The sequence below is a fragment of the Macrobrachium rosenbergii genome, chromosome 28 (assembly GCF_040412425.1).
Source record: "Macrobrachium rosenbergii isolate ZJJX-2024 chromosome 28, ASM4041242v1, whole genome shotgun sequence".
Taxonomy (NCBI): domain Eukaryota; kingdom Metazoa; phylum Arthropoda; class Malacostraca; order Decapoda; family Palaemonidae; genus Macrobrachium; species Macrobrachium rosenbergii.
In genome coordinates this window covers 796,741-820,269 of record NC_089768.1, presented here as the reverse complement: position 1 = coordinate 820,269, position 23,529 = coordinate 796,741, and the positions used below count along the sequence as shown (strand labels likewise).

Sequence of the window (23,529 nt, the reverse complement as noted above, 5' to 3'; positions counted from 1 at the left end):
AGGATTACAAATCAATTTTACATAACAAAAAAAATTTTGTACTTAACTTTATTTAATCGACACTAAAAATCTTATTTATATACACAAAATTTTAATTAATTTCTTACATTTAACCCATAAGTTTGTTTTCTCATTTTGTTTGTAAAGTTAAGCACTCATCATAATATATTATGAGTGCTCACTTGATTAACTGTCACTGTCAGAGTTCTCCATTGGAGGCTGGGGAGATGGAAGAAGTATTATAAAATCTTTCTTGCTATACCTAAGCAGCTTTGCTTTTTATTTTGTAAATTACAGTAGAATTATTACAGAAGAGATTTTTCTGCAGTCCTTGTCTAGGTTTTTCTGCCATTCTGTAGCTATATATATCCATAACATTTAATGCTTAAACGTAAACACAAACAAACTTTTTCCTTAGTATTCCTTTCTGAAAATCGTGTGGGGTCTTGTATGCATGAGAGTCTTATATACCATCAAATACTGTAACTTGTTTATACAAACCCAATATTTATAACAAGCCCTATCCTGTGACATATAATCACCCCCAGACCCTTCAGTTCAATGAAAATAGCAGGCAGCTGGTAGCAGGGTCTTCTGCAGCAGTATATGTCATTCTCTTTGTCACCTGAACTAAAAGCTGCAAGAACTATCATAATAAGCAATAGGTTTGCATGAAAAGATTTGTTTTCAAAAAGTATTCCAAGTAAAGTGCACGGTATGATTTTTGAGCAAGAAAGTAAGAAAGATGATAGTAGGAGTGATATAGGGAGAACAGTCTGTTAAGACAAGGAAAAGAATGTGTGGATCAAGGTTGTTAAGAAACAGTTAGGTGGGAAATCCGAAAGTACTATAAAAGGGAACATGCTGTGCGGCAAACGAAGATGAAGAAAAAGTTACGACTGAATTGATAAAGATGCAGTGTGGAGGGAGCTAAGGTTATAAGGTACAGAAGATAAGTTGATGAGAGTACTGTACTACAAGTTTCTGATTGAAGTAAAGTGGGTTAAAAATTATATAGAAGAAATTGACTGCTTTGATGTATAAATAGGGATGAGCCAAGGGTGTGCCGAGGACAGTGAAAAGAAGGAGTTAGAGTGGTTATACACTAAAATAAAGTGGGAGTTAGAGTGGCTACACAGTAAAATAAATTGATCCTGAAAATAAATGACATTAAGTACAAAGAACCAAGGATGAAAAAGGTACTGAAAAGGAGGCGCATAAATATTCAGTATGCAAGAGCATATATACAAGACAAAGGTGAATGGAACATCATGTTCAGGGTGGGTTTTACATTCTGCTGATGAGCCTTTTGTGTGCATGTATGAAGTGGCTAATATTGTAAAAGGTTTCTGCTGGGCTCAAGAAAAAGGACATAGGGCTGGGCAACCTTATCCTCAAAGACATGCTGAGAAACCAGCAGGCTGTACCCCTCCAATGCCACTCTGTCCAAAGTGACATAAACCATGTGGTAATTAAGAACAAAAAACTTCCAAGATCCAGATTTCTAAATGATATGGACACTATTCTGGTATTTTTTCATATAACTAGAATATGATAGAGAAGAGTGTTCAAAGTAAGGAAAAACTAATGTGAGAAGCTATAATTTAATTAACAAACAACACAGTATACATGGTATTTTATTTTCTTTTAAAAATTTTTTAAAATATCTGCGCTCAAGGGAGGTAGAGGGAATGGGAGATATCTCTCTAGAGTAAGAACAAGCCTGCTTAGAGGGGAGAGGAGAGAGACTACGCAGAGTGAATAGATGGCAAATAGGCTCTCCTACAGGCACCCAAAGGCAAGTGATAGGGAGAGCTCCTGCTACTGCTGTGATGCTGATGGTACAGAGACTGAAAACGGCAGGCATGGAGAGTGAGCAGGCTGTGCAGGCCAACTACACAATGGCTCGCAAGAGCTGAATGGAGGGGACTGTATATCACCTTCCTGATGAGAGTCCACAGATGATCAGTGGAAATAAGGAGCATGGCTCCTATCCGAGGTTGGATGTGATGAAGCACTGTCTCTTGTTGCGTCAACAGCACTGGTCACCCAAGGGAAACCTGACGTGTCTGCTCTGCCTAAGAGAGGAGAGGCAGCAGTGTGAAGATCATCAGAACCTCTTCCTAAGGGACTTAAACCTCTTCTTCTTCTTCTTAAGATGATGTGACAAGTTCGAGGAGGATGAGGAGGATGACAGAGATGAGGAGGAGGAGGAGGACGAAGAGCAATAATACCATTTCTTCTGCCTCGCAGACCTATCCAACTCCATGGAAGATCTATACACAAGGGGGAAATGTCACAACCTCCACTTGCTTAGCTGCAAGATACATGTCAGTCAAGGGGAGACCACCTGTAGCAAGGGAGGAAGGATCTGTCTCAGATGTGGTGGCAAAGGAGACAGTGATCTGTTAGTCCATTTTTTCCTGCCAAGGAATCTAAAAGCCAGAAAGAGAAGACAAACCAGCAATGTTAAGGGAAGGTCATATCTTCTGCAAGTACCATATATTTCCGTGTATAAGATGACATTCAGATAAGACAAGGTAAAAAATTATGGCAAATTTTCACGAATTTATCTTATATCTGTAGTACAAGAAGGCTGCTAAATTACAAAACCATCTGTGGGTATGATAGCTTTTGCAACAAGAGGTATCATACAAAATATTGGTTTGCAACAACAGGTATCTTAAGAAATACTGGTTATGTAAAGATGATGTTACAGTAAAACCCCCATATTTGCATTCTTACGATTCTCAGACTCAGTGACTCACGGGATTTTCTGTGGAACCTATCTATAAATTATTCGCAGGAAAACTTACCCATTTGCAGATTTTTTCTTAGACCAATATTCAGTATTTTCATATTATTTTCATGACTAAATACTGTACTGTACCTAGATACACATTTTATGATAAAATGATTTACGATACTAATTTTAAAATATCAATATCAGTTTAACCCTTAAACGCCGACTGGACGTATTGTAAGTCGACTAAAATTGTCTGTCAGGTGACGAGCGGACGTACCATACGTCGACTACAAAAAATTTCACCTTCGGTCAACTTTGACTCTACCAAAATGGTCGAAAAACGCAATTGTAAGCTAAAACTCTTACATTCTAGTAATATTCAATCATTTACCTTCATTTTGCAACAAATTGGAAGTCTCTAGCACAATATTTTGATTTATGGTGAATTTTTGAAAACACTTTTTCCTTGCGTCCGTGCGCGGTAACTCGGCCGAAAATTTCAGAAATTCTTTCGTCATTTTGTTGTAATTTTTGCACCATTTTATATTAGCCGTTACATAAAGTTTTATATATGAAAATGTGCGCAATTTCATGTAAAATACAACAAAAAATAACTCATGGTTGTAGCTTTTATCAGTTTGGAAATATTTTCATATAAATCACGGTAAGTGCCAAACTTTCAACCTTCGGTCAACTTTGATTCGACCGAAATGGTCAAAAAACGCAATTGTAAGCTAAAACTCTTACATTCTAGTAATATTCAATCATTTACCTTCATTTTGCAACAAATTGGAAGTCTCTAGCACAATATTTCGATTTATGGTGAATTTTTGAAAAACTTTTTCCTTACATCCGCTGTAGCTGATAACTCGCTGAACATCTCGGAAATTCTTCCGTCACTTTGTCGTAATGTTTCCACCGTTTTATATTAGTCATTACATAAAGTTCTATATATGAAAATGTGCGCAATTTCATGTAGAATACAACAAAAAATAACTCATGGTTGTAGCTTTTATCAGTTTTGAAATATTTTCATATAACTCACGATAAATAGAAAAAATTTGAGCTTCGGTCGCCTTTAACTCGACCGAAATGGTCGGAAACTGCAATTGTAAGCTAAAACACTTACAGTCTAGTAATATTCAATCAATTACTTTCATTTTGCAACAAACAGGAAGTCTCTAGCACAATATTTCGATTTATGGTGAATTTTTGAAAAAAACTTTTTTTTACGTCTGCGTGTTACGAATTCATGCATCATTTTGTGATATTATTTTCTCTGTGTTGCTTTGATCATTTTACAATTTGTTATATACCAAATTCATCACGATTTAGTGTAAAATACAAAGAAAAAAAATAACTCACTAGCTTTAACCGTTTTGGTCAGAGTGCGATTTGTATACAATTATATATGAAATTTTTTTTTGTGCTGTCTTTCAATATTTATATATGATAATGAAATTTTTTTTCATTTCTGATGGTTGCATACTAAACTTCAGGCAATTTCAAAAAAAGGAGCCAAAAATGAACTCTAAGCGTGCTGTGATTTTTTTAAAAAAACTTTTTTTCCGCTTCGGTGCTAACTCCCGAACGCCGCCGGCATACGGCAGACACTTTTGTAAATAGAGGCTTGGCGTTTAAGGGTTAATAAGATTAAATAATAACATTACATAATAAAAACAATAATTCTCTCCCTCTCTCTCTCTATATATATATATATATATCACTCACTCTTTCTCCCTTCCTATCTCAGTTCTCCCTCTCTCTCTCTCTCTCTCTCTCTTACTGAGATAAGAGAATTTTTAAGGTATGGTTATTTTTTTTGTATGATAAATAAATGATTAATTTTCAAATAATAAGATTAATAATAATTTTAAAAGTAATAATAATAATAATAATAATAATAACAATAATATAATAATAATATTTTGCACATCTATCTTAAACAGGATCTTTTCTATTTTCCTTATACTTCGCTTTACAGGCTCAGCGATGTTGGTCAGCAACTGGCCACCATTCATACTGGAAAAGGGCAGAGTGGAATGCAGGAAATATTTTTACTGGAATATTCAGTCAGAAATCCGTGGATTCCTTTGTGGTCTCGTTCAGTGGTCTGGATTCTGGTTCTTCTCTTAGTTCATGTTGTGGTACCATCGACATGTTTTGACCACCTCGATGGTCATCCTCTGGAACAGACAATGCCCTCCAAGGAGGAGAGCACAGCAATGACATCGTCGATTGCCTACGTCGCTTGGAGGAAAAGGATGCAGAGAAGAAGATGAGAACCATCACCAAGAAGCTGATCGCCCTCAATGGGGGCAAGCTACGTCTCCCACAAGGAAAAGAAAGATATGTCAATCTTACAATCTACGCTCTGACTCCCGAAGAAGATGAAATCCTGAAATTGGGCCTTAATTGCCAGATCATTACCAGGCCGAGGCCCCTAGACAAGCGCCTTGAAATTGAATATCTCATGGATACTATCCAGAAGCAAGAGGACCTTGGCAACCTCCGAACGACTGATACTCTTCAACCCCTCCTGTTGGCTGAGGCATCAACCGGCACCCAAGGGAGGTGGCAAAACAGCTGAGGGAGAGGGATGACATCACTGTTCATAGGGCCGACAAGACTGCTACTTTAGTCCTCATAAACATCAAGGACTATCAACAGAAGTTGGATGAAATCCTGGCGTACAACAAATTTCGAAGAATTACTAAGAACCCTGTTGATGAGATCAGGCGGGAGGAGAACAGGATCGTAGAGACGGTCAACAGTGCCCCTCAGGCCCTCCTCCACCTACCACCAATCAGGGGGAGACTATGACCTAGGATACATCTACCAGGAATGTCAAAACACACAAGTGAGGTAACCCCCTGCATCCCATCATTAGTCAGATTTCTGCCCCGATGTACCAGTTGGCCAAGAGGCTCAATGTCATCGTGACCCCTTACGTCCCGGACAGCCACAGCCTGAAGTCGTCAGCAGAGTTTCTGGAGGCCCTAAGAGTGATCTCCTTGCCCCCAGGATTTATAGCTTCAATGGATGTGGAGTCCCTCTTCACCACCGTCCCTGTTGATGAGACCATCCAGATGATCTTGGACCGTGTGTACAGGGACCACACCACCCCATCCCTGAGCATGCCCTCCATGCCCTACTGGAAATATGCACTACAAAAGGCCCCTTTCTCCAATCACCGTGGCCATATGTGCAACCAGATTGATGGGGTGGCGATGGGTTCTCCCCTTGGAGTCCTCTTCGCCAATTTCTATATGGGCACTGTGGAATGGAGGGTATTCAAAAGCATCGACCAGCTAAGGATGTATGTGTGCTACATCAACGATACCTTCGTCAGCGCCAATTCACAAGAGGAAATTGAAAACCAGAGGCGTGCTTTCCACAACCATAGCTGCCTCAGTTTCACCATCAAACATAGTCAAGACTGCTGCCTCCCCCTTCTTGATGTCCTTGTTGAGCAAAGGGAGGCCCTATTCTCTACTACGGTCTACACAAAGCTGACAAACTTGGGCATGTGTATGAATGGAGCGAGTGAGTGCTCCGAGAGATATAAGCACTCCACCATCAGCGCCTACGTCAGGAGGGCCCTCTCGCACTGCTCCTCCTGGAATGACAAACACGAAGAACTGGTATGTGTAGCCCAGGTCGTTATCAACAGTGGGCATCCAAACTGGAATAGAGAAGTGTATCAAGAGGAACATCGATAGATGGTACTGGCAAGAACCTTGCCCCAACATCCCTGAATGCATAAAGCTCTTCTATAAAGGACAATTTCATCAGAAATATAAAGATGAACATGCCCTCAAGAACATCATCAAGGATAGTGTCTGCTCCGCTGACCCCAATAAGAATATTCATCTGGTTATTTACTAAAAAAGTAAAAAGACAAGCAGCCTGGTGATGCGTAACAATCCAGCCGCCCCTCAGCAGGATCCCTTAAAGAAAACCAACGTGGTCTACCAGTACTCACGCCCGGTCGGAGGATGCCTCGGGTCATATTTTGGCATGACCACCATGCATTTCTCCAAGAGGATTTCCTGATATGCCTAAGTAGGAGCCATCTTTAACCATGCCAGGACTGCCCATAACCAGGGAATTACAAGAAAAGATGTAATCCTGAATATAAAAATAATTGACCAGACTAGGACCACCGCTGCCTGCGCCTCATGGAAGCATTGCACATTGGGAAGGAGAAACCAACCCTCAACATTACACAGGTAACCTTTCTCCTCCCCACGGCCACCAGGAGACCTGCACCGAGCAAACCCCCATAGCGAGCGAGCGAGTCAAAATTCTCCATCTGAGGACCGAAATTCTCCCATTCATCCCCCAGCACTACAATGATCCTTGCACGCAAGATGAGCCCAGAACATCAACACGGAAGAGCAGGCTTCGCCCGAGACGACCTGCCCTGGTACCACAACCTGAATTAGGAGAACCAGAATCCAGACCATTGAGCAAGACCATAAAGGAATCCACGGATTTCTGATTTAATATTCCAATAAAAATATTTCCCGCATTCCACGTTGTCCTTTCCCAATATCAATATTGGCCAGTTGCTGACCAACATCGCTGAGCCAAAGTGAATTATAAGGAAAATAGAAAAGATCCTGTATGCGACAAATTTGCAAGATACAGCCAACCTTTTCAACAAGACTTGTTTGAAAGAGGGTCTGCTTCCTTCAAATAATAATAATAACATACTGTAATTACAGCATTTATGCATTTCTACAGCAAGTTATGAAAAATTTTAAACAAACAAATTTCAACTCCGACCTTTTCCTGAATCTTGGAGCTCAAGGGGGAGGGTGAACCTCTCAAATGGTTAAAATCTGACCTTTTCCTGAGTCTTGGAGCTCAAGGGGGAGGGTATTCAAGAGGACAAATCTTTAGCATCCACATCATCGGATAAGAGATGAATGGGTCTGCTAGTTAGTGCATTATCCTTCCTATGAGAGGAGCCAGGGGAGGGTGGGAGGGGAAATGTAACTGGGAATAGAAAAGTTCTGAAGGACTAGGTGTCACTTCCTGCACAAAGCCACAATAAGAAAACCAGTGAGTCCCTCCTTCGGTTTCCTTCTCCTCCAGCGATAATGCTCCACTGGGGTGACGATCAAGACACATTTATCAAAAAGAAAGGCATATGTGCATTCCTTCCGTTTACGAGTTGTACAGCCATGAATATGTGGGTCAACCAAAATGGGGGGGTATGAAGTAGCTACATGGCCATCCACAACCTCCCACCTACAGTGTTGGTCCCTCCATAATAAACAAATAACAGACCCAAAGGATACCAAAGTACTACAAAAGAAATACAAATTAACATACACTGCACAATGCAACTAAACAAAAACTGAACAAAGGAAAATTTTGGTTGTGCTCATCCAAGCCATAGAACACGAGGAGAGAGTGATAAAGCATGTCAACACAGGTAAGTGGCTGTAGGAAGAATGGAAGGCCTGCGTGAGGAGAGCGAGGGTAAACCCCGCCCCCCCTCATCTTTAATATTACCCTCCTTGTTATTAAAGTTATTCAGCGCTTGCTGAAGGACACTCCATATATGAAAGGGGTAGAATTCAAGCAGATTCCATCTTTTCTAAGTCCAAAGTAGTTGTTTTTTTTTTTGCCAAGTCTTGTGTGTCTGCAGCACAGCGGAAGTTAAGGCATTCCCTGTGTTGTCTAGACTTACTAGAAGACCTACACTTTTTACTATGAAATCGATTTGTTAGTATAAAAACATATTTTAATTTTTAAAATCATATTCATTTAATCAAACCCTTATTAGTTACATGTGATTGAGAAGCTATTTAGAATGGAAGGATTTGCAGCTGCAAGTGAAAATTTAAACTATGGAACTAAAGAACACATCCTTCTGAGTGAACAAGGTCAGGGCCCTTGTATTAATGAATCAAGAGTCAGAGTGGAACCCAGCACTGTAGTAGGGCACTAGGAATCTATTTTGAAAAATAAAAGTCATACAGACCCAATCAGCAGTGTAAGGATTTCCAATATCAAAACTATGATCTTAAGGTAAGCAAAGTATCGGTCATATGAAGAGAGCAAGACCAACATGCCCTCACCCCCAACAATTTTGCCCCTCCACAATCAGAGGATAAAAAAAAACTTATGTTTAACAATCACTGAATTAAATCCATGTGATACAGGGGAAAGTGTGCAGATCGCCACTTTGACAATCCAAAACACATTACAGGCAGTCCCTGGTTATTGGCAATCTGGTTTTACAGGGCTTGTCTAGCAACCACAACTGGATTTTTGGCACTATGTGCTGACCTCCGGTTATTGCCGCCGATTTCCATCGAACAGCGGTGTCAATAACTGGATATAGGCACCGATAACCAGGATCAGCGCTATTATCGGTGATTTTCGGTTATTGTCATGCCATCGGGAATGGAAACCCTGCCGATAACCGGGGACTGCCTGTACTGGGATTGCTTGAAATACAATTAGACAGGACCTGAAATATCTCAATATTTAACCGAACATGTGCTGGAATGAAAATAACATAGACTTAAGTCCGGCTGCAACCAGAGTGGGTAAGAACAAAGTTCCAGATTCCTCTACATAATTTCATTCAAAATGCCTAAATTGATATAAGTAAGGTCCTAGGACCAGTGATATACCCAGTAAGGATTCAGAGGTCTCTGTTGAATCTTCCTCCTGAAAAACACAACACCCACTGCACCTTGCTATCTATACGCAAGATAATTGTTTTTGCTCTTGAAACTTGTGGTGTGGCAGATATATTTCTTGGGCAATTAAGACAGACCACTTTCTTGACATCATCAAATACGGTAGCAGAAATCTTTTTGTCTCTGGAGAAGCAGCATCTGTCTCAGCTGAGATTTCCCATTACTGAGACATTATACCCATCCTGTCTTCTCAGAATTAAACCCAAATGGTTAAGGGTGACCATACAGCAGACTCCCATATTTTGGAAGTAATTCAGGTGTGACCATGAGCTAGGGACACAGGCTTGGATCCATAATCTGATAAAAATTAAAAGGAGCTACCAAGAAAACTAAGCCAACCTTTAAATGCAAAATTTGACTATAGGCTAGCCCTGAGTTCAAGAAGAGAAAGTATGTATACCCTTACAGGGTGAACAAGGCCTCTAACTCTGATAACATGAAATATGTCCGGGGTCATTATCATATTATGTGCATTTGCCCATCTACAAAAATGACATTCTTATGGTAAAATAAACTTTTATATATACTTACCAAGTAATTACACAGCTATGAGCTTCCTACCTACGGCAGCCTAAAAATTCAAAATTCGTGGTAGCGCTAGCATTTGTTTCAGTGTAGTTACATGCCCCGCCCACTATCGGGGACTGTGAGGGAACAACTAGGCAGAAAGCTTCCATTCCTTTGCACCCTTTTGTCCAAAAGAGAGGAGGCGGGACGGCTCAAATCATGTAATTACTTGATAAGTATATATAAAACTTTATCATAAAAATGTCATTTTCATATGTGACTTACCAAGTAATTACAGTACATAGCTGATTCCACATTGGAAGGGGTTGGGATCTTTGGACATAATCTATACCAAAACATTAAATAAGATAATGAATCTGACATAGAAAAGTTGCCAGCATTGAGATCATGCTTGTTGTTCCTTACCTGGCGCCCCTCTTGTCCTGCAGTGAGCGTGGCTGTATAGCCCAGAGTCACTCCTGCATGAGTGGGGACTTTGCAGCGAGGAAAGTACACCCGTGGCTCGCAACGTTATAAAGATGCCCTTGCCCTGGGCGTAGACCAGAATAGGACTCCAGATACAGTATGTCTCCAGGCTTCCTGAAACTTGACACCTTAATTCAAGGTGAAGAAAGCAGAGGAACAGAAGATTCCCTATGCCTCCTCTCCCAACACCACGCCAGCCACAGACAAAGATCCTAACGTGCTGCAATTTTTGAAAACAGTCTCCACATCTTTGAGATAGTGCGTAGCGAACTTACACCTCCAGAAGGTTGATTGCAGGACACTCGAAAGAGACATGTTATGTCTGAAAGCAAGAGAGGTTGCGATAGCTCTAGCTTCATGGGCTTTCACTTTAAAAGTCTGTAAAACTACTTCTTGAATCTGGGAATGAGATTCGATAATCAGATTCCTCAGAAAGGAAAGGAAAGAGCGAACACCAGAGGACGTTCGAAGGACCCCTAATCTTTTCAGTCCTCTGAAGGTATTGTCTCCGGGCTCTTACTGGACATAGAAGCCTCTCCTTTTCCTCTGGTCCGAGAATGTCATAAAATTCTTGATGGAGAACAGGTTAGAAGGGTCCTTGTTCTTGGCCTGGAATCCGAGCGAAAGGGAGTAAACTACATACCTGTGAAAATCCAATCCTTTGTCAATCGCTTGGATCTCACTAATACTCATGGTCGTAGCCAACACTACCAAAAAGAGGGTTTTCTTGGTTAGGTCCTTAGAGAAGCAGAGCAAAGAGGTTTGTAAGGGGGGCCTGAAATCCATTTCAGGACGGCATCTAAATTCCAAGAGACCGCATTTGATTTTGGTTGCTTGATGGAATTAAAAGACTTAATGAGGTCGGATAGGTCCTGATTAGGGGACAGACCTAATCCTCTATGTTTAAACACAGAACTAAGCATAGATCTGTATCCCTTGATAGTCGAGGTAGAGAGTGCCTTGAATGTCTTCAGGTATAGTAAGAAATCGGCTACTTGACTGACAGAGGTCTCAGAAGAAGAGACATTATGGCGTCTGTACTATCTTATGAAGACTGCCCACTTTGATTGGTAGTTTGTTAGAAGAAGGATGTCTGAATTTTGTAATAGCTTCTGCCGCTCATTTCAAAAACCCTTTCGCTTTGACGAGATGCTCGACAGTCTGTAACCTGTCAAGGCCAGAGTGGACAATCCTTGACGGAATCTGAGGAAGTGGAGCTCTTAGAGCAGCGACTGCTTTTGTGGCAGGAGCCTTGGGAAGTCTACTGGTAGTAGTATCAAGTCCAGAGACCATTCTTTCCTTGGCTGAAAGGGGGCGACTAGAGTCATCGAGACATTCTGGTGAGACATTAATTTGTTTATTACTTCCCTTATCATGCTGAAGGGAGGGAAGGTGTACACATCGAGGCCTGTCCAATTTAGGAGCATAACATCTGTCTTCCAAACTAAAGGATCTGGGATTGGGGAACAGAAGAGAGGAAGTCTGTGATTCTTTGAAGTCGCGAACAGGTCTATGGATGGTGTGCCCCACAACCTCCATAGGTCGTTGCAAACCAAAGGATCCAGTGTCCATTCCATTGGAAGGACTTGTTTGAGGTGACTCAGGCTGTCTGCCAGAACAGTCATCTTTCCTTGGATGAACCGAGTCAGCAACAACACCTGGTTTTGATCTGCCCAGAGCAGAAGTTCCCTCACCACCTCATAGAGAGAGAGAACGAGTGGGTCCCCCCCTTGCTGTCTGATGTATGATAGTACTGTCCTATTGTTTGCATGAATCGTTACTGTCTTGCCACGCACCAAGGTCGAGAATGACTAGAGACCAAGATGAATGGCCCTCAGTTCCTTTATGTTGATATGGGAACTCCTCAACACTTCCAACCATGTTCCCGACATTACATGATTCCCCAAATGAGCTCCACAGCCTAGATCTGACGCATCGGAGTAAAAGTCTAGGTAGGGGCTTGCTGCAAGGAGGGACTTCCCTTCACAACGTCTGTCTTCGTACGACCACCTTTGAGTGATCGGAAAAATGAAGGATTCCTCGTGTTTTCCTGCTCCAGTTCGCTCTTAGATAGAATTGGAGCGGTCTCATGTGAAGTCTGCCCAGGAGGGTTCTTCTTGAAAGGAATGACATATCCATCTTTCAATACCTTGACCAGCCAAGGTTCTGCACCTCTTCGATTCCATTCTCTCCAAAAGAGGCGCAGTCTGGCTCCTACTGGAGCGCGAAGGACTAGATCTTCACTTTTTGGTTGCTGATTTGAAGGTCTATTTCTTAACTGATCTTGAGGGAGGTCACAGATTCGAGCAAGGTCTGGGTTGGATATTTTTTCTTCCCCCATGAAAGGGCTGGGATTGGAGGGGAGCGAACAACTTCGTAGTCATGGTTGGGGATCTCTGGGACGTTTAGTGGATTGTGCCAGTAGATCATTTGTAGACTTCTGAAGCAATGTCAAAAGTCGAAGAATGCACCTGAGATGCAACTGGTGGTGAGTCAACGTGCAGTGTTGACTGATGCACAGACGCACAGAGGAATAAGTTGCACCCCTCAGGGGGCTTAGAATATGTTCACATGGGTACCTAGATAAAGAATTCAACATGATCTGCCAACACCTAATGCAACTGCTCTATCCACCACACATTATTGAAAGGGCTATTAACAAAGCGAATAAAATTTACAACAGAGGTCCCACTCACAACAGACAAATAGATTTCAACAACAAAATAAAGCTTCCTTACGATGAAAACATCCAAAAAGCCACCAAAGAACTCTGGTCTAACAATCCTTTATTTTCCATTACCCCAAATCCACCGGGAGCTCACTCATTAACGTATACCTAAATAAAAAAAAGGGGAAGAAGCTGGAGTTTACAAGATTCCGTGCAGCAATTGTAATGAGATTTACGTGGGGGAGACAGGTAGATCCTTCTCACAAAGATTAACAGAGCACAAAAGATCAGTACGATATGCTTAGGAGAGTTCAGGGATTTTCCTACATATCAGGGATAAAGGCCATTCCATAAATTGGAGCGGGGCAGAGCTAGTTTTCAAAAGTAGTTGTCCGTACAAAAGAAAGATGCTGGAATCTGCTATCATCAGTCAAACCAACAATATGAACTTGTCAGGAGGACATTGGAAATCGGATGACATTAACGGGTTAAACCTCAGGCCTCTTTTGAAGCAGTTATTCCAGGAAACACGACCACCAGACGCATCGCCAAATGGGAGTTAATGAGGCCAAAAACCACTAGGGAATTGTTTATTTTCCCTCCTTCTTGGGAAACGGTCGCCTGCATACCATCGGAGATTTAATGCCACACCTACATATGCTTTGCATATATACCCTTGTAACATTTCATCTGTCCATATTTTACCAGTGAACAGGGGCACAGAAGGAAGTGCTTGAAATATATGGCTGCAACATTCAAATAGTGTTTTATGGGCCTTTTTATCTTCATATTATACTGTAGTACTACAGTAAAAGACATTCATTCCTGACATATTCATAAAATATTTTTATCTATAGACTTGCTTCCAAATAGATGGTTTAGCCAACAATTTTTTTGCTTTGAGCAAGATCTGTGTTTTTTTCTCAAGAATTCAGTATAATGACAGGAACGTCTGCGAGTCAGCTGTTCTGTTGCTCACCACATGGTGTGTGTGTGTGTGTGTGTGTGTGTGTGTGTGTGTGTGTGTGTGTGTGCGCGCAACAGGAATCAGATGACAAGGAGTAATGCTTTGGGAGCTGTAGAAGTTTTGTACTTGTGTATTTTGATAAGAAACTACAATGTACAGTATATGGAAATAAAAATAAACACTATAAAGGAATACGCTAGCCTACTGAACTCATTTCCTGATAGGAGTTAGGAGAGGGATTAGTATATGATGGCACATGTTTCACAGTATTAAAGAATTAAGATATTTATTAGGATTTATACCTTATAAGCAAGTGAATACATTTAATTCCAAAAACTAAAGCACTGAAAAGATTGTTGCGTCCATATACCCAAACTTTGTCTGTACCTCAAGCTAATAGCCTATTATACAAGAATTCACTAAAAATTAGATACTGTAGTCACAAAAAGTGTTTCACAGGTCACAAACTAATGCTTTAGTTATATTTTAAAACATTTCAACTGAGGACATATCATACTTGGTAATATACTGTTAGCTGTTAAAAAAATATTGCATTTATTATGTGGCAGTACAATAAAGAAGTAGAATAGTCTCTCTCTAACTTTCTCTCTTCTTGAATAATAACTGGTTTCATTTGCTATGAATGAAATATAAAATCAAATTAGTCTTTTTACTTTGTATTAAACACAGATTATCTGTGGAGGTTGCCTTATTTCTGTTAACTAATTTCTACATGTAAACTTACTAAACATCACTTTAGTACTACTGTACTTGGATTAGTAAAATAAAAATGTTCCGACTTGTTGCTAGATTTAAGACAAAATGCACAGGATAGTCTACTCTGCCAAAAAACTTCATCTAATTCAAAGCAGACAAAATGCAATAAATAATTACCTATTGTTTACTTTCATGATTTTAGAAAAGCTAATAACCTATATGTAATGAAGTTTCAAAACAAAATATTCTCATAAGTACTTTTCAACTCCATCTGGAGTGCCTAACTAGAACAGCCTAGGCTATGGAGCTGACCTAGATTCACTAGGTGTAGTTGAAGTGGAATGTGGTTAAAGGAGAACAGGATAGGAAAGGCATTATTGTATTCAATCATCAGTCTACAGTTCTTGGTGAGATTATACTGTTGTGAATAGTATTACATTGTAGATTAAACAATGGCTTACCTGATTCTTCCAGCTGTTTTGTAAATTTTTCTGTCACAAGTGTGAGAAAAACTTTCCATGTTGCTATGACATTCGTATGCACAAGATTACTGAATACCTTTATTAGCTGGAACATGAACCTGGAAATATAAAGTACTGTAATTAACTACTACAATAACAGAATCTGGTTTCAGCCCATTTAAATACCTTGCACATGTAACTCAGGAGTGTCAAGAATATAGCACTGAGGGAGGTTTTCCATTAATTTCAGTAAGGCATGTTGAAAGTGTACATGAAATTTCTGGCATAATTTAATTAACGTAACAGCTCATAAATAAATTTAATATACAGCGTTGGATACGTGATATTTTTCTCATTTTTGGTACAGTATAATTTTATTGCCAGTTAGAAAGATATACATTACAACTAAAGAGCAATCAAGATTGTTTACTCACAGTCCATGTTACACCACTATAAGAATGGTAATTATAAAATTAACAAAACTGAAGGATAAAAAATGGGAAATTAATTAAGTGTTAAGAAAATCTGAAAAAATGCATTTATCCAAGCATTTCTGCTTAAAAAAAACACATGCAATGTATTGTAAATTCAAATATATGACATTCACATTTCTACTCTTGAGGCTTAATGAGGGGTGAAAACTGAAAATACAATAAATGAAGTTGGACTACTAGGTGGGAAGAGACCAACAGGACTAGAGGAAAACTAAAAATATTATTATTATTCAGATCATGAAACCTATTCATATGGTAAAAAGCCACAGGGGCATATGACTTGAAATTCAAGTTTCTAATGATTATGGTGTTCATCTGAAAGAAATAACAGAAGGCAACAGGAAATGCATACTGTACAAAAGAGATCAGTTATTAGTACAGATAACCCCCAATATTTGTTGGGGATAGGGACCACAACGACCTCCAAACAGCTAAAATCCCCTCTGAAAATGCTTGTAAGTGCCTATTTTAATAGTTCCAAACATCAAAGACCCCTCTGAAAATGCTTTAAGTGCCTATTTTAATAGTTTACTGCTTATTTTAATAGTTAACCTAGCCGCCTTTATGGGTGCCGGTCCCAAGCCCGGATAAATAGGGAGGGTTGGTGTCAGGAAGGGCGTCCAGCCATAAAAATCTGTGCCAAAACCATGGAATGAGCCGAAATATGGAAAGAGGTAATGCTAGGGCGTACTCCGTAAACGAAGCACAGGGACATCGCCCTAACTCTGTGATAAGGCGAGGACTACTGCATCAGGAGTGGGTGCAGCTAAAGAAGCAAGCTCACATTGGATTTAGAGTAAGTCAGCTTAATGTTGGGTCCATGACTGGGTGAGGTAGAGAGTTGGCTGACCTGATGAGGAAAAAGAAAGTAGATGTTTTGTGTGTGCAAGAAATGCGATGGAAAGGAAATAAAGCTAAAGAATTGGGGGATGGATATAAGCTGTACTATAGTGGAGCAAATAAACAAGGCAGAAATGGAGTTGGCATAGTACTGTCTGGTGGATTGAAGAATACAGTGAGAGAAGTGCAAAGAAAGAATGACCGTATCGTCAAACTGAAGACGTGTTTTGGAGGAGAGATTCTGAATATTATAAGTGCATACGCACCACAAGTTGGTTGCGCAGAAGAAGGGAAGGGAAGTTTCTGGAGAGACATGGATGGAGTAATGCAAGAAGTGGAAGAACATGAGAGGGTGAAAGTGGGGGCAGATTTGAATGGCCATGTCGGATGTGAAAATGAGGCGATTGGTCGGGTGCATGGGGGCCATGGAATTGGGGAGAGAAACCCAAAAGGAGAGAATGTAGTGGACTTTGCTGTGGCACTCGACATGGCAATAGTAAAAACATTCTTTAAGAAGAAAAGGGAACACCTAATAACATATAGGAGTAGGGGAAGATGCTCCCAAATAGACTACTTCCTATACAAAAGGATAAAGCTGGGGGAGGTCAAGAACTGCAAAGTTATCCCTGGCGACCATGTAGCCCCCCAACACAGACTGCTATGCATGGACTTGAAGCTGAAAAGGGAACGAAAAACCAAACCTAAAGGGATAAGGAAAATTAAATGGTACAAATTAGTGAGGGAGGAGGATAAGAAGAGAGAGTTTAAGAGGAGGGTTTTGGAGGATATTGATACAGGAATTGAAGATGTTCAAGAATGGTGGACACGAAATGCAGCAGTAATGAGAAGACATGGAAAGGAGCTGCTGGGAGAGACATCTGGGATCATATGGGAGGAAAGGGAGAGTTGGTGGTGGGAGGAAGACATTGGGAAAGTAGTAAAAGATAAGAAGAGGCAAAGAAGAGATGGGAAAAGTCACAGTCAGTGGAAGACAGAGATTGGTTTAGAGAGAAAAACAAGGTGGTGAAAAAGACGGTAGCCCAAGCTAAAGCAAAGTCGTATGATGATGCATATAATGAGCTGGGGACGAAGGAAGGATTAAATAAGATGATCAAGCTATCAAAGGCTAGAAATAAGAGCACCAAAGATATCACACATATCAAACAAATAAAAGATCAAGATGGGGTAGTACTTCGAAAGGAGGAAGACTGTGAAGAGATGGAAAGAATATTTAGAACAGCTGTTAAATGAAGAAAATAATAGACTAATAAGAGGGGATGGGCAGGTGAACATTGGCATGGTGATGAGGTTTTCTAAGCAAGAGGTGCTGGATGCACTGAAGAAGATGAAGAATGGGAAGGCAACCGGACCAGACATGATACCTGTGGAGGCACGGAAGGCATTAGGGAATGAAGGAGTGAATATACTTTACGATCTTATGATAAAGATCCTTGAGCAGGAAAAGATACCAAATGAGTGGCATGGGAGTATACTGATCCCAATCTTCAAAGGGAAAGGAGATGACCAAGAGCGTGGTAATTACAGGGGTATTAAACTCATGTCCCACACTTTGAAGATACTGGAAAGGATGATAGATGCCAGACTAAGAGAAGAAGTAGAAATAGGTAAAGAGCAGATGGGATTTGTGAAGGGAAAGGGAACAACAGATGGTATATTTTGTCTGAGACAACTAATGGAGAAATTAGGGGAAAAGCAAAGGGACCTACATATGGTATTCATTGACCTTGAAAAGACTTATGACCGAGTCCTGAGACAAGAGGTATGGAGGGAGGAGCCTGAGGGAGAGGATGGTGCCAGAGAACTACGTGCGATTGATACAGGAGATGTACTGGAATGTATTTACCAGAGTGAGGAGCAGTGTTGGGGAGACAGAGGGTTTTGAGGTGAGAGTAGGATTACACCAAGGGTTGGCTCTTAGCCCATTTATTTTTAACATAGTGATGGACGTTATCATAGAGGAAGTAAGGGAGGCAGTACCGTGGTACATATTGTATGCGGATGATATTGTCCTGTGCGCAGAGAGCAGGGAAGATCTGGAAATGAAATTGGAAAGATGGAGACAAGTACTGGAGGACGGAGGAATGAGAATAAGTAGATCTAAGACAGAATATATGTGTACCACCAATGATGGGGGTGATAGGGAAAGTATTCAGCTTGGGGGGAGAACCAACAAAGAGCGTTGAAAATTTTAAGTATTTGGGATCCTTTGTTAATGCTGGAGGAAGTATGGGAGAAGAAGTAAAACATCGGGTAAAGGCAGGCTGGAACAACTGTAGAGCGGCCTCCGGAGTTCTTTGTGACAAAAGAATACCGCTGAGGTTAAAAGGAAAATTTCATAAGACAGTGGTAAGAACAGCAATGATGTATGGCACGGAAACAGCAAGCTTGAGAAAGACGGGAGAAGAAGATGGATGTGGCAGAAATGAAATGAGAATGCTTAGGTGGATGGCTGGGGTGACGAGAGAGGATAGGATCCGAAATTATTACATTAGGGGGTCAACTAAGGTGGTGGAAATATCAAAGAAAGTGCAGGAGGGGAGGCTGAGATGGTATGGACACCTTTTGAGGAGAGATGAGGACCACGCTGGTAGACATACTATGGGGATGGAGGTCCAGAGAAGAAGAAGAAGAGGGAGACCAAGAAAGAGATGGAAGGACTGTGTGAGGGGAGACCTGCGTGAGAAGGGAATTGATGAGGCAGCAGCACAGGATAGAGATAGATGGAAACGGCTCATCAGAAACGGCGACCCCATATAAAAATGGGAACAAGCTGGGAACAAGAAGAAGACTGCTTATTTTAATAGTTAAAACACCAATTAAACCCTAAACTATCACCCTAAAACACTTAAATATCATTTCAAAGTCACCTTACAACATTTACCCTTAAAAATATATGGCTTACAGCTACATGTGAAAAATAATCAAGTTAACCCCCTATTCAGGCACAGCCATTTTCTCTCATACAGTTTCAGTTTGTTTCATATTTTTGTTTATGGTACAGAGAGAGAGAGAGAGAGAGAGAGAGAGAGAGAGAGAGAGAGAGAGAGAGAGAGAGAGAGAGAGAGAGAGAGAGAGAGAGAGAGAGAGAGAGAGAGAGAGGCCGAACACCCTTCACTTCAATATGTCCCACTTATCTACCAGAAAAAGACTGGGAATTCCATGGAACTATGCTAAAATCTTACTTAATTTACTATATTTTACTATCTTTTCCTTGCTGATGAAATGCAAAAAATTGTAACTGTAGCAAGGAAAATATGAAAAAATGAATGACAACGTAACGTCATGCCTATCTATAAAACTATACAAAACAAATATACATATATGTTCCACATGCATAAAATATCTCTCTCTCTCTTTCTCTTATCTCAGTTAAAAGAGAGAGAGAGAGAGAGAGAGAGAGAGAGAGAGAGAGAGAGAGAGAGAGAGAGAGAGAGCTCACCCTTCTGACTAGTAAACACAAACCATCTGAGCTACAGGCTTTGTGACCGGCTATTTCCAACTTCCCAGCCAATAGCGTGTCATCATGGAAAGAGAGGGAGAGAGAGGTGGTTTGCTACAAGCTCTGTGATTGGCTACTTCCAACTCCCCCAGTCAACAGCGTGTTGTCATGGAACCTACACCAAAGCAATAAAAAAAATTGTAATAAGTACATATGTATGTATGCGCTCATTTGATGGCGGCTTTGTGAACTTCCTGGAGTTTTTATGTTAATGATACAGTAATTCATATTTCATTAACCCTTAAGGGTCGGGCTAAATACACATCAAGCTCACCCCAGACCAGGCGAACTTTAAGGTTAGCCAATTTAAGAAAAAAACACATCAATGGAAAGACAAAGATGTGCAAATGCACATGTAAGAAAAAAATTCTATAAATTTTTCCCTACCTTCCATGGGAAGTTGAAAATGATTATTTACAAACCTGTGTGAGGCCTCTTTTACAAGACATCTGTAAAAATATGTTAATTTTACCAGGTTATGCATATTTTTATTTTATTTTGTAAAATTATAACTACAGCTCACACAATATCATTACAGATAAGAACTGAAATCAATAACAAATTCTGAGTATATTTGTTGTAAAATATTTATGAGATTTACCGAGATGGGGAGATGCAGTAACTTTTTGTGAGGTACAGTATGCATGTTTTTTCTATTATTTCTTTGCAAAATTATAATTATAGCTGACATACTATCATGAAAGATAAGAACTAAAACCAACAGCAATCCCTGGGCATGTTTACGAGCAAATAAATAAAAAGATATCCTAGAGCTGCAAAGAGGCAGTATATGCTCTGAAATTTCCAGGCATACTGATTGATCTCTCTCATGTGCCGAGGTAGTAAGTTGCCATGAGTCATTTATGGTCCACTGAAGTGCTATGAACCACTTTCCTGCTAAATTCATTCAAACAGTATGGGGGTTAATATTAATACCCATATGAGGATTCCGGTCCATCACCCAAAACCTGTTATACATACTCATATGAGGATTCCTGTCCATTAAGGGTTAATGGATATATAAAGGAGAGAGAGAGAGAGAGAGAGAGAGAGAGAGAGAGAGAGAGAGAGAGAGAGAGAGAGAGAGAACTGATATTATGTTTACATGTATACCTTAAACTATCACTCTAAAACAATAACAGTAATATTTTAATATTTCAATACTACTTTAATATTTTAATATTTCAATATCACTTTAATATCATTTCAGTAAGGAGGTCCCTCTTGTACTGAGGGGAGAGAAAACTGGTTTATTGCCAGGGCAAAGCTTACAACCCTGTTTCTTGCTCCAGGCTTTCATAATTCTCTCTCTCTCTCTGAGTTAAGAAATACATTTTAAATACTACCCCACTTTCACCTGCTTCACTTTTTCATGCTTCATTTTGTCATGGATTTTTGTGGAACATCTTTCACTCTTCTGTGGGAACTTTCACCAATTTGCAAATTTTGCTATGGACCGTATCTCTAAAATTATCACTAATTTGGTTTTTTTTCGTAGAGTAACACTGTGTATTCACTAATCACTGTATTTTTCCATTAAAGGATATGTATACTGAGAGAGAGAGAGAGAGAGAGAGAGAGAGAGAGAGAGAGAGAGAGAGAGAGAGAGATGTTTACATCAAAGTCTAAGCAGTGTAAATGGATTCTGTAAGTGAAATAACATTTTACTGTTGCTGTTTTTTTTTATTAAAGGATACGTAAACTGAGAGAGAGAGAGAGAGAGAGAGAGAGAGAGAGAGAGAGAGAGAGAGAGAGAGAGAGAGAGAGAGAGAGAGAGAGAGAGAAACTGAAGTGTTTATACATCTAAGCACAGTTACTTATACAGCCAAGTCTAAGTACAGTTACCTGCTGGAGACGAGACTTCAAAGCATGGTTAAACTTTGGCTGGGAGGAGAGTCAGAATGCTGGTTTCGTGTTGCCTTCGTATGAAATTCGGATTTTAAATATTTTTACGGTGATCAGAGATGAAACGTCACCAGTGATAAAATCTTCTCTTGTGCACTGTTCTAATATGTGTGATAATCATAGTCAACTAAACTTGTAATGAAATAGGGTACAATAAATCAAACAAAGCAAAAAATATGTCAACACTACCTACATCAATCTAGTAGTGAACTTGCTGGATTCGTCTATTTCCATGTTTTTAATGTTTATGGTACAGTAATTGATATTTCATTAAAGGATATGTATAGTACAGTACAGTACTGATATATGAGAGAGAGAGAGAGAGAGAGAGAGAGAGAGAGAGAGAGAGAGAGAGAGAGAGAGAGAGAGAGAGAGAACATGAATTTTTAATAAATTGATGGGAGATGGTGAGGACTAACCACAAAATGACGTAAACCAAGAACTTACCTTACTAAACCATTTTTTTATCATAAATGTATTTGTACGCAATCACGACAATACTAATATGACGTAACAAACCTAGCATTCTTTTTGGAGGAATGTGTTCCATCATTCTAAACCACCCATGTATTTTAGACATGCTCTATACAGTAGTACTGTTCTAAAATACATAATATACAGCAAATATCACTTCAAAATCATCTTACAACACAGCGAAATATAATAAAATGTACGTACATTATGTTAGGCAAAAGAAAACATGTGTGTCTGAATTATAAGGGAGCTTAAGAGCAACAGTTGTAGGCAGGTAAGTAATGTTGTAAGATGACTTTGAAATGATCTTGGGGTGTTCTGAGATGATAGTTTGAGGTATATTTTTGTTTGAACTGTTAAAATAGGCAGTTGTAAGTGTTTTAGGCGTGTATATACTTACAAGTAATATTGTAGAAGGGTAATGTATGCAGACTTTGGGTATTTTGGGATGAAGGTTTGGGGTGTAATTTTGTTTGAAATGATATTAAATTGTTTTAGTATCATAATTTACGGTATATTGTTGTGTGAACTATTAAATTAGGCAGTGTACTGTGAAAATAGGCAGTTATAAGCATTTTAGTTTATGGGGTACAAGGTATTTGGCAGTTGTAAGCCAGTTATAAGCCTTTTTAGAGGGGATTTAGCATTTCCAAGGTGGGTTCTGGAACCTATCCCCGCATAAAAGTGGGGGAGCATTGTATTGGTATTGTGCTGTGCTTACGTTATTATTAACATTTGAAGACTAGTAAGTAATTCTTTTATCATTAAAAATGTAGTCACAAAAATAAACTAAAAATACAGCAATTAGTGAATACTGCTCGATGAAATAATCCGCAAATTCGCAAATTTTCCGCAAATAATTTGGAGATAAATAAAACAGAAAAATCAAAGAATAGGTGAATCCTTAAACATGAATAGGCGGGGGTCAACTGTATTTGTTTATTAAATACTTACCTCTCCATTATATACTGTACCTTGTTTATCTTTTATATCTGGACCAGCAGAAGTTCAACAAATTG

The 23,529-nt window shown here is 39.7% G+C and overlaps 1 protein-coding gene across 1 annotated transcript in view; it reads right to left on the bottom strand.

Annotated features, from left to right (window-relative positions):
- Window positions 1-23,529, bottom strand: part of LOC136853966 (uncharacterized) — a 222,665-nt gene that overhangs the window by 120,900 nt on the left and 78,236 nt on the right. Inside the window, exon 5 of the mRNA XM_067129883.1 lies at window positions 15,278-15,396. Within this exon, the coding sequence (XP_066985984.1) occupies window positions 15,278-15,396 (119 nt within the window). The remainder of the gene's footprint in view (window positions 1-15,277; window positions 15,397-23,529) is intronic.